Below are 12,129 nucleotides of genomic sequence, written 5' to 3' on the forward strand. Positions count from 1 at the left end.
ATGGCCACGTGCAGCCCTGGAATGCCCAGAGTGCTACCTCTAAACTTTTTCAAAGGTTGCCTTTAAATTGTGATTTTTTAAAATGAGATGGTAGGGAAAAATTATTGTCATTGAAAGTAATCCTTGTAACTCTGTTTAATGGATTTCATTTCAACTAAACTTAAATATTGGTTAGACCAAATCAATTTTAGTCTTTGTCCAAGCTCCATCTACTTATTTGGATTGTGGATCCAGTATACCACTGAAGAATAAGTATGACCCTCCTTCTGAAAACAATTAAGCACCCTTAGTTCATAGGCCTCCCAAACTCCAAATTGTGTCATGCTTTTAGTGCTTTCAGATGACTCACAACACTGTTTCAGCCTACTACCTGTATAGATTACAGCCTTTACCACTCTGAAGTTAAAAAACATTCACAATTAGTCAGTGGGCAGACGATCTCCTGCAAGATAGAGGGCACTATACTATATAATTGCATATATGAAGCCAAAGGAGATTTTTATCCTTGAATTACTCTTTCATATGAGCTAGATATTCACTATTGGTCACAGTGTCTCCAAAAGAATTCAGTGAAAGTTGCAATTGTAAAGAAATTCTGGCTTCTGTACTTCTGCATCTTTCTCTGTTTGAAGATCTTCTTTGCTGTATTTGAACATGCAAGAAAGTGGATCAGATTAGATAATTTAGATAGTTGAGTGCTACCTTTGAAATACATTGTTTGGGATACATTGGTGAAGGACTGGAACACGAAATTAAGTTAGACGGGTCATGTCATTTTGATGGCAGCCATCAGTGTATCGCATCTCAGCAACTTCCCAGCAACTCTTGAGTTCTCTCCCTGGTTCCCTGTCCTTCAATGGACTCTTGTTGATTAATGTTTACAGTTTCCTGCTCAGTTAATGGAAATAGTAGCATTTGCTACATTAAGCAACTGCACAAAAGGATCCCTAAGAGAGACAGTTGTATGGCCCTTTTCCAGGTTGTAACTGGCTCAGGACTGGACAGCCAGAAGTCAGATGAAGAATACAGGGAACTTTTTGACCTGGCTTTACGGGGACTTCAACTTTTGTCCAAGTGGAGTGCACATGTGATGGAAGTGGTAAGTATTTTTTTTTTCTGATTTCAAGTATTTACATGCTGCTTTTTAAGGCAAACCTGCCTTCAGCATAAGCCATAGTCTTGAATATGTTTTAATTTACTTTCCATCTAAAGCTGGCAAAAATCAAAGTGCTATTTAGAGATGTGCATCCTTGAGTACTGTTTATGAAACCTAGCTTAAAGAAAACAGATTCTACATATACTGGAGAAATTATGTTATAGGCCAAATTTAGTTTTCTCAAGAAATCAGTATGCTGGCAACTGGATTTTTCTGTTTTTCTTTTCTCCTTTAAGTATTCTTGGAAGCTGGTCCATCCCACTGATAAGTTCTGTAACAAAGATTGCCCAGGCACTGCTGAAGAGTATGAGAGAGCTACAAGATACAATTATACCAGTGAGGAAAAGTTTGCTTTTGTGGAGGTAGGTGGCTAAATCATTTATTTTTGCCCAGAGTAGATAAATCATATTGAATGGGTGACTGAAACAACATTGTGTTGAAATGAAATATTGGAGGATCCAGACATTGCTGTCTTACATTTACAACTGCCCTGTTTTCTCCATTTGTTCTTGTATTGTTTTTCTTAGCAGAGAAAATCCACTAGAATCCAGGGCTTCCAGGATAGCACTGGAAGAGCTCCATCTGGATGCACTTTTACTCTCAGTCCTGGGATTGCATGTGAGTGGGCACGGTGTAGTTGAAAGAGGTGTATTGACTGTTTTTATACTATTCAGGTTATTGCTATGATCAAGGGCCTGCAAGTACTCATGGGCCGCATGGAGAGCGTCTTCAACCAGGCTATCAGGAACACGATCTACGCTGCTCTACAGGACTTTGCTCAGGTGACCCTGAGAGAGCCGCTGAGGCAAGCGGTCAGGAAGAAGAAAAATGTCCTCATCAGGTGAATCAGATCTTCTCAAAGCAAAACCTCATCATGTACCCTAGGGGGTAGAAGATTTTTTTAAATGAATGTGTAGTCTCCCTGTCCACCAGTGTTTTGCTCCTAAGGCAGCTAAGAACAGCAGAACAGAACACAGAACTTTTTATCATCTGCTTCTGAAGCTACCATGTTTCAAAAGTATCTTGCCCCATGTGCTCCGGAATGCTGCTGAGTATGTAGAATCATGATCCTGAGGAAGGTTGTATAGTTACAGTAACTTAATCTCACTCAGTGTCACTTCCTAGAAGTTTTGTAAATGCACTGACTTAATATTTTTTTCTGTATACCTGCTCCCAGGATTATAGCTCAGTTATTGACTACCTGCATTGCTTACAGAAAATGCCAGGCTGAATCCCTGGTGTTGCCAATAAAAAAGACAGAAAGGTTGGAAACTACTCAGGCTGCAATTGTAGAAAACTGGAGGAAGAATAAACAGTGCTAGGCTAGATGGAGCAATAGTGGCCTGCAAGGCATGGCATTTTCCAATATTCACTGTCGCCAAGAATCTGTATTTAGAAAATCAGCATTCCAGATGGCATCTACATATGCTGGACCTTTGGCCAGTAATTGCTCTCAGAGAGAAGGTATTGTGCCAGATAGAACATGGATTGCAGTCATGTCTCTCATAGCCAAAAAGTCCCTTGCTGTTGTGGGACACTGGCAGGATTAAGAATTAGGCTACAGAGCATTAGCTGTCTCTGTACATGGAGACTTTGTATTTCCTCTTGCTTTTCCAAAACATTCTGGGGCGCTTCGCATAAAGTTTCCAAAGGAAGGACACTCTCCTCTCTTTAGCTGTTCCAGTTCAATTGTGTATGCTATATCTCAGTGTTCTTGAAGATCTCTCTTCAAGAGAGCAGTTTGACATTTACTTTTCTCTAGCTTCTGTCAGCTGGCATTTAATAAACTATCAGAACATTTTGTTCCTCCATAAAGCCTCACGCAGGATTTATATAGTTAAGTTTGCACTTAATATTTAAATTAGCTATTTAGGCTTAAGTGTAAAGACAGCAACTCAGCTCAATGATAGAGTGGTGTTCTGAGTCAAATTTCTTCATCTTCCCAGTGTTCTTCAGGCAATTAGAAAGACAATCTGTGATTGGGAGGGAGGACGTGAGCCTCCAAATGATCCCTGTCTGAGAGGGGAGAAAGATCCCAAAGGTGGCTTTGATATCAAAGTCCCACGGCGAGCTGTTGGGCCTTCAAGCACACAGGTATGTGTTCCTTCATTAAGAAGATGCAGGTTAATTTATCAACCAAATGTTTAGAACAGTTTTTTATTATACTGTTCAGGTTCACACCAATAAAGTAAGTAAAGTCTCCTCCAAGAAGTTCAACTCCCAGTGACTTCCTGGCAGCAGTACAGAAGTGGTTTGTAATTGCTTTTTTCTGGGATTTTTTTTATTCCAGTCTAGCCTACAGCCTTGGTATTCTTTGAAGGTCCCCCATTCAAGCACTAATAAGGCCTGACCCTGCTTAGCTTCCAAGCACAGACAAGGTCAAAGAGGCATTGCCACCTTCTGAGATATTTCACACTAGTTTTTACTATAGTATTTGCATGAGTAGGACACTGCAGTTTCAAGCATTATTTGTCGTGCTGTATGTTGTGGCTTTCAGTTCAGTCCTGATCACATTGGCCATGATGCAAATAGTCTTGTGTGCACTATTCTATTATTTATCCATGCTTACCTATCAGGGGCTTCCTATCTCCTTAAAAGAGATTGTTGTAATTGTAGTAGTAGCAGGCCTTCTCTCCCTGGTCTTACTTGTTGGGCAGATTGCTCCAAAATCAATCTGCCTGTCCAATGAGATCAAAGAGAGAAGTCCTCCTGAAATTCCCATCTCCAAGTGAGTTCCATCTTCACTGATCCTTTGAGCAGGCCTTCTCAATGGTACACCCTCACCTGTGGAATATCTTATATGGACTGATAACCACCTCTCTGCTCAGTTTCCACTGAATGTGAATATATAATAGGATAATAAGATAAGGTCTCAGCATTGGTCAGCTCTCATAATACTACACACATCTTAGGAGTTTTGGTAATGTGGTTAACCCCCTTCACCCGTCAGAGCTAATGCACTGAAAATTCAATCAGTAGTACTAAAGTATTGCATGCAGGACATAGATGCTCAATATGCCTCAGGATTTTTGTCCTTTCCACAGCAGGATCTGTGTGGACGCATTAAAACAGCCACATCTTTTTTTAAGGCTCCCAAAGAAGTGCGAGAGAAGATGTACAGCAGCTGATTTAAAGAGACGCTATGCTGCCACACATTCTGAAGTACCCCTTCATAATCACTTGCAAAGCAGGCACAGTCTGATAAATTGACCTCCCTCATCTTTTACCTTGTATGCAGGGAAGGTGTTAAATGTTTTTGAAAAGGTTTTTGTTTATAGGCATTTTATATAAGATAGAGTACAATTTAATTTCCAGTAGTAATGTATGGCTGTGAGAGCTGGACCATAAAGAAGGCTGAGCGCCGAAGAATTGATGCCTTTGAACTGTGGTGCTGGAGAAGACTCTTGAGAGTCCCCTGGACTGCTAGGAGGTCAAACCAGTCAATCTTAAAGGAAATCAACCCTGATTGCTCATTGGAAGGATCGATAATGAAGCTCAAGCTCAGATACTTTGGTCACCTAATGCGAAGAGAGATCTCTTTGGAGAAGACCCTGATGCTGGGAAAGATTGAAGGCAAAAGGAGAAGAGGACGGCAGAGGATGAGATGGTTAGATAGCATCACTGAAGCAATGAGCATGAAACTGAGCAAACTCAGGGAGGCAGTGAAGGACAGGAAGGTCTGGCACAATATGGTTCATGGGGTCACGAAGAGTCGGACACGACTTAACGACTAAACAACAACAACAATTTAATTCATTCTTGAGCTGCAGCAGAGCCATGAACTATGTATTATTATACAAGTAATATTTATGCATTATTATTATTTATAAAAGGACTAATAGCAATCATCAACATGTCTTTTCAGCTTTATATGGTGAGAACCATGCTAGAATCCCTCATTGCAGACAAGAGTGGTTCAAAGAAGACTCTCAGGAGCAGTCTGGATGGACCAATAGTTCTGGCTATTGAAGAATTCCATAAACAGTCCTTCTTCTTTACACATCTTCTTAATATAAGTGGTAAGTAGCAAACTCAAGTCTGAAATAAGTACACATTGACATAATTAGCATGTCGAGACTAGCCAGACATCTGTTCAGTTCACTGTAATTTATATTAAAGTACTATTAGAACTGGGTGTGAACTTTTTAAGAAATGGTAGCCTAGATTGTTTAGATTGTTTAATAATTTATGGTCATATTGTTGTAAGAAAAGGACAGTTTGGTTTTGTATATTCAATTTTATCAATTCAAATATGCTGTTATATTTTCTCTATATAATGTTTTGTAATTTATGTTAATAAAACAATATGGAATTGCTGTATTGACATACTGTGCAATAGATTTCTTTATGCTATATGCATTAAACCTTTCTTGCACTTTATATTGGGGAAATATTGTGTGTTTTCAGAAGCCCTCCAACAGTGCTGTGATCTGTCCCAACTTTGGTTCCGAGAATTTTTTCTGGAGTTGACCATGGGTCGTCGAATCCAGTTCCCCATTGAGATGTCTATGCCCTGGATTCTAACCGATCACATCCTGGATACCAAAGAACCCTCCATGATGGAGTAAGAGCTCCAGTAGGACATGAAATGTATCTGTGGATATCTTTGTGATAATACTTGAAGGAATTTGTTTTGATTTAAATTCAGCTTTCTGCTTCGTGACAGGGAGCAGTAATTACTCTCCACGATCAGATTCTGCTCTGTATCTGCCAACCTCTTTTGCAAGATAACTTACTTTCATTTACTGCATATGGTCTAGTGGTATCCTCACAAAGAGGAGTGAAGGGCTGAAGATGTTCTTAAATGGCAAGTTGTTTCACACAGTGTCAAGGAATTCTGAAGTGATTTGTATAACATCTTTATTTTTTCCTTTGGATTTTTAAGGATATAAGAAAAAAGCGATGATAGGAAATAATTTATGAAGTGGATAGTAGATGGGCACTTGCTTGATAGGTGCTGATAGAAATGTTGCAAATGAATGAATTCATGAAAGTTCATGGCAGTGTGGGATTGGTGAGATTCTGTTGTAAGCAGTCCTATGAAATCCAGTTTTATACATGAAGAAATTGTGTATAGAGCCAGAGAGATACTGTACTGCATTTCTAACTATGAGCAAATATTGATTCTTAATGCACAAAATTAAGAAAGCTTGCTTTAATATTGTATCAATTTTTATGCACGCTTTCCTGAAACACGTTATTTTTAATTAAGTTGTATTTTAGTATTTCTACAATAGCTAAGACAGATGTTTACACAAAGACGTCTGTGCTGGAACATAATGAACCTATTTCATTAATTACAGGTATGTGCTCTATCCACTGGATCTCTACAACGATAGCGCATACTATGCTTTGACCAAGTTTAAAAAGCAGTTTCTCTATGATGAAATTGAAGCAGAAGTGAGTTCTCTCTGCGTTACTTTTTTGTTAATAATCAATATTAAGGATTTTATTTATTTTATTTTATTTATACATCACTTCAACTTTTATGCGTGCTATTCTAAAGCCCATTTATTTATTCTTTTTCTACCAGGTGAACTTGTGTTTTGATCAGTTTGTGTATAAACTGGCAGATCAAATCTTTGCTTACTATAAAGCAATGGCCGGCAGGTATGAGAGCTCTGTTTGGTTTTGGGAGTGTTCCATCAGCTATTGTATACTTTTATATGGACAAACTAGTTCCTGAGCTGAAGAATATATGGTTTGTGCATGTAATGAAAACACAAGAGGTAGATATTACTGGAAAATGATGGAAGAAGATTGTTCAAACTCAAACATGACAATAGTTATTCATGGCAAACCTGTGCATAGTATTGCTTATTACTGAATGATCAATACTTTTTCATCAATTGAAAATCATCTGGTTGAATAATATCACCTAAACTCTGTTTCGCATCAGGGAAATCAATCTCCTTTACTATCAAAATGGTAGCTGCTGCTTCCAGAATATTTTATCTTTCCATGGATGGTTCACGTAATTAATATGGCAATTCACATTGTCTTGATGAATTACTGGTTTTGATTTCTGCTAACCAACAGATACCTTCCCAAGATAGCTTAACAAGTTATCTTAGACATTAGAAACAGTTTTTCCACAACCAGAAATTCAAGTTTACAGATTTTGATTATGATGATAATAGTAATAATATTTCTGACTGTCCAGCTTCTCATATTAACACTGTATGAAGAACATGTAGAAAAAAATATAAGATATGGGGTCTTGTAACCTTATTCTGAAAACTTGTGAAGAGAAAGCAAGAGTAGCTTCCGTGTCAATTTCTAACTTAAGCCTTCTCTCTCTTATTTTTTTCTTCATTAACCCCTAATGCAAGCACTAGATCCTATTATATAGCTCTTCTTTTCACTGAAGTCTTGATAATAAATGAATTGTGCTAGTGAGGAGGCAATCAAGTAAAGATTCTTATGAGTATTTTTCATTTGCAGTGTTTTATTGGATAAACGCTTCCGGGCTGAATGTAAAAATTATGGAGTGATTATCCCTTATCCACCGTCCAACCGCTATGAAACATTGCTCAAACAAAGACATGTCCAGGTACAGCTTCATTTTAGCAAATTCTTTGGTCTTTTTTATGGACCGTTCTTTAAGACAAATTCAGAGATTTGTTTTCCATGCCAGGGTCTGGGGGAATTAGTATGCATGGCATACTCCTCCATGGCTTAAAATGCTTGTTTGTAAGGATCATATCTCAGATAACCGTACTAGCAAAAGGTACATGTGTAGTGGCTTCACCTGTGCTCCTGTATATGGCAGAAGGCATCATAGATATGACATATTTTTGGAACATACAAAAAAGTGCTCTCAATATGGTCTGTAACCCTAATGAAATCACAAAGTTTGGATGTTTCTTTGTACAGTAGTTCTTATATTCTCTTCTAATTTGTTTATGGTATGATTTTAACTATGGAAGTTGTCTGTCTGTCTTCTTCTCTTTCTTTTTCTTGTTCACACACTTGAATGCCCCAGTCAGCAGTTCCATTGAGGTTCCTCTGCTCTCAGCCATTTTTCACTACAATAGAGCAAGTTGATTTTTTTACTCTGCAAACAGGGATCGCTCTCTTCCATTGAATGAGCAAAAATCCAGATTGCCTTTTTGGTAACAATAAGCCAGCATCCATTCCTGGAACCCAAATTATTTCTTTCTGTACTTTATTATGTATATATTTGTTAGGTTGATAGCCCACTTTTTGTTCAGAAGCTCCAAGAGGCTTACTCCCTCCCATTTTTTCCTGTGAGGTAGGTTTTGCTGAGAGAAAATAACTGGTCTAAAGGCACCCAGGGAGCTTCCATGTTGGAGGGTGGATTTGACCCTGGGTCTCCCTGTATGAGAGATGGTGGAAAGGTTGGGGAGGGAAGGGAAGAGATGATGGCCAAGTCAGTTGGCAGTTTATCTTATAAAGAACAACTCAGCCCAGGTGTGAAGAAATCTGGGAAAAAAGCATTTCAAAGTATTCAAAGAGACTTTGCCATAATTAACTCACTGTAAATGAGGGTGGGAAATTCCTGATACATTTTTCAAGATTCTGTATTTACCCCAGGTGAACATTAAAGATACCTTACTGGAAGCTGTGTAGCTCTTGCTTCATTGGTCTTGCTCATCTGCATGGGGTTTGACACCCCTGGTGCCAGTCCAAAACTTTAACCACTATACCATTCTGGCTCGGTACTTGAATTTGGCCTTATTTTTTAATAATCAATTTCTTTGCTTTACCTGTTTGTGTCTTCTGCAGCTGCTGGGCAGGTCAATTGACTTGAACAGACTTATCACCCAGCGTATCTCAGCTGCGATGTACAAATCATTAGATCAGGCTATTAGTCGCTTTGAAAGTGAGGATCTGACATCCATAGTGGTAAGTATTGCACTAAAACAAGGAACAGCATCAAGAGAAATACTTAGAACTACACAATACTGCATCTCTAGTACAATTGTAACCATCAATACATTCTGTTCTTTTCTATCAAACTCTATTAAAGTGTGTTACTACCAATATGATAATAAAATAAAAAATGCATCTGCAGTATGTATGTTTACAGTAAGTTCTATTATGGTCACAAGTATGTTGAGGTGATGTCAATCCTGCATACAACTTTTGGCAACTGCCCGCATTTAATGATTTTATTTCCAGACAAGGAAGAATTATCAATATTACCTTGTAATTATCAAGCATTTTGACACTTATTAAAAATATGTGCAAGATTCGGGTTCCCAGAAATTGGCAGGATGTTGGGTTGGGAAAGAAGCAAAAATTGGGCTTGATGATTCAACCCTGTATTCTGTTCCTCAAATGCAGTTTATAGGTGGAATGCATTTGTTCGTGTTTGGTTTAATTTAATAATATGGGACAAATAAATGTTGATATATAAGGAATTTCAGTTTTGATCCTGACAAAGCAGTTTTTTTGTTTTTGTTTTTGGGTTTTTTTGGTGCAGGAACTTGAATGGCTTTTGGAGATCAATCGTTTGACACATAGACTCTTGTGCAACCACATGACCTTGGACAGTTTTGATGCCATGTTCCGCGAGGCCAATCATAATGTTTCAGCTCCTTATGGGCGCATCACACTGCATGTCTTCTGGGAGCTAAACTTTGACTTTCTACCTAATTACTGCTACAATGGGTCTACTAACAGGTACAAATAAAATGTCAAAAATCTCCCTCTCTGAAGGCTAGATATAAATCACTAAGCTGCTAGGTGTAAATAACTGCATTATTTTTGCAGCCCTGTGTTCCTTGATCTTCCTAAATGCTAGAATATATTTCTTAACAGAAGGAGTGGTTTGACAGTGAAACTAATTGCCCAGAGAGACAGTGGCCTTCACTGGATGTCTTCAAACAGAGGTTACACAGTCATCTGTCTGGGATGATTTAATTTTTAATTACTGCATTTTTTAATTTGTTTACTTAAATTAAATTTTAATTTAATTACTGCAATTTTTAAATACTGCAATAGATGCTTTTGGGTTCAGTGGCCTAAATGGCTCCTTTCTATTCTGTGGTCCAAATCAGGTTGCATTATATAATGAATTCCATGTAACTGATTACTACAGATGCAAAAGTGTTAGACATATTACTTGAATCAGTCAGGATCAGAAGGTAAGTAGTGTTAATCGGAAAGTAGTGGCTAATCGAAACATAGCTATTTTGTGGCACAGGTGGCATAGGAAGACCAATATAGCCCTCCTCCTCCAGTTTCAGCTATGAAACAGTATTTGTCTTTTTCGCAAGCATTTATAAGAATAAAATCTGAAAATGCTAACATATTATATTATTGTTAGGAATCTTGTTTTTAGTAAGTAAAATAAAAGGTTTCAAGGTCCACAATATTTAGCAGGTGGAAACAATTTTGCAAACTATTTCCACTGAAAATGTTAATAAAGTAACCACTTTTTAAAAGAAAAAATTAGTCAATTCAGCAACAGGAATGAGGTTTTGCATGTAAAACATGGCATAGCTGATTCAAAATGAGTGTGGCAAATCCATATTCTCCATCTCCCTTCTCCTCCCTCCTCCCCATTTTTTGTTTTACAAATATTAGATTTGTGCGGACAGCAATTCCATTCACTCAAGAACCCCAGAGAGATAAACCAGCCAATGTTCAGCCATATTATCTTTATGGCTCAAAGGTGAGTCAAAAGTCATGTTTGCTATTCATAGATCCCCATACCAGGAGAATATCTGGGACAAGAGCCATTCAGAATTTAAAAATTCAATTTGTAAAGTAAATTTAGAAGTTTAAGCCCTTCCAGGTTTACTTTAAAGTCCTTCAAAGTAAGGAAAAGTAAGATAAAGTTCATCGGTGTCAAGTTTCAACTGTTTTGTTATTTTGGTTTATCACCCCCTATTTTTGCATTAAAATCGCCCACTATGATAATAGTATCTAGTGGGAATTTGTCCACTAGAGCTTCAGTTGTATTTTCAAGTGTAGCACAGTGGTCCTGATTTTGAGATTTAGCACTTCTGGGAGGCACATAAACATTTAATAAGAGTAATCTTATTCGTTATCATAAATCTCACTATAAGAAAAGAGGGATTACAGATTCAGATTTATTTGCACTGCCTCCAGATTCCACTTCCTATTTAACAAGATAGCCAAACCCCCAAAAGGGCAGCCCATAGAATGTAATTTCCTTGCTGGAATGACCCATGATCTGAAACCAGCTAAGTAAATTGTATCAGTCTGGTTTTCTGAGATCCAAGTTTCTGGCAAACATACTATGTCATATAATTTTAGTAATTTTATGGAATCCTCGTCAGTAGTTTAAGCATTCCATCCTGCTATATTCCACACTAGGATGGATAAGCTACTTACAGATCCCTGACTTAGTTGTCATTTATTATGTTCAATCCTCTCACCGTTTAGAAAACCAGAAGGACGTGCCTCATTTATAACTTGTGCATTATTAGTATCAGTTTGACTTAACCTGTGGGCAGGTTTGTTTTTAACAAATTTGCCATGAAGTGGTCGGCTGATTTATTACTACTGAAAGAATTTCTATCTAGATCCCCTTACAGCTGATATGGCTTTTTGAATTCCTATGCTCATGATTTTATAGAACACTTGGCAGGAATAATTAATAGTATGTAATCTGCTTTTTTATCACTTCAGAATAAAGGAGTTTGAATTCTCCACATAATGCCAGTGCAATGTAGTGTAACAAATAATAACTCTGAGCAAAAGGAAACTGGTGCATGTTCTGTAGCTCTCTCTGTCTGTGTCAAAGTATCTCTGGAGTTTTAAGAGGTCAGATGTCCCCCCAACGTATATTTCACTGTTATCAATGAGTCACATTATGCTGAAGCCCAAGATGTTATATACACACACAAGACATTGTACATAGCAGAGCTTTGTTGCTGTTTTTAGGAGCAGCTCCCACTGTTAGAGAGACATGCAACTTTCTAAAGTGAACTAAACTTATCTTTTTGGCATCAGAAAATATTACAGCAGTAATAACA

The 12,129-nt window shown here is 37.8% G+C and overlaps 1 protein-coding gene across 1 annotated transcript in view; it reads left to right on the top strand.

The window, feature by feature from the left end:
* CYFIP2 (cytoplasmic FMR1 interacting protein 2) overlaps positions 1–12,129 on the top strand; it is a 72,254-nt gene that overhangs the window by 32,651 nt on the left and 27,474 nt on the right. Inside the window, exons 12-23 of the mRNA XM_088133886.1 lie at positions 980–1,099; positions 1,393–1,518; positions 1,831–1,997; positions 3,103–3,250; positions 5,022–5,175; positions 5,564–5,720; positions 6,460–6,556; positions 6,690–6,766; positions 7,601–7,709; positions 8,906–9,025; positions 9,606–9,805; positions 10,712–10,799. Of these exons, the coding sequence (XP_087990012.1) occupies positions 980–1,099; positions 1,393–1,518; positions 1,831–1,997; positions 3,103–3,250; positions 5,022–5,175; positions 5,564–5,720; positions 6,460–6,556; positions 6,690–6,766; positions 7,601–7,709; positions 8,906–9,025; positions 9,606–9,805; positions 10,712–10,799 (1,563 nt within the window). The remainder of the gene's footprint in view (positions 1–979; positions 1,100–1,392; positions 1,519–1,830; positions 1,998–3,102; positions 3,251–5,021; positions 5,176–5,563; positions 5,721–6,459; positions 6,557–6,689; positions 6,767–7,600; positions 7,710–8,905; positions 9,026–9,605; positions 9,806–10,711; positions 10,800–12,129) is intronic.

Source organism: Python bivittatus, unplaced genomic scaffold, assembly GCF_059951505.1.
Source record: "Python bivittatus isolate LINGU-HERP-01145 unplaced genomic scaffold, Pbiv_v1 ctg000080_np1212, whole genome shotgun sequence".
NCBI lineage: Eukaryota > Metazoa > Chordata > Lepidosauria > Squamata > Pythonidae > Python > Python bivittatus.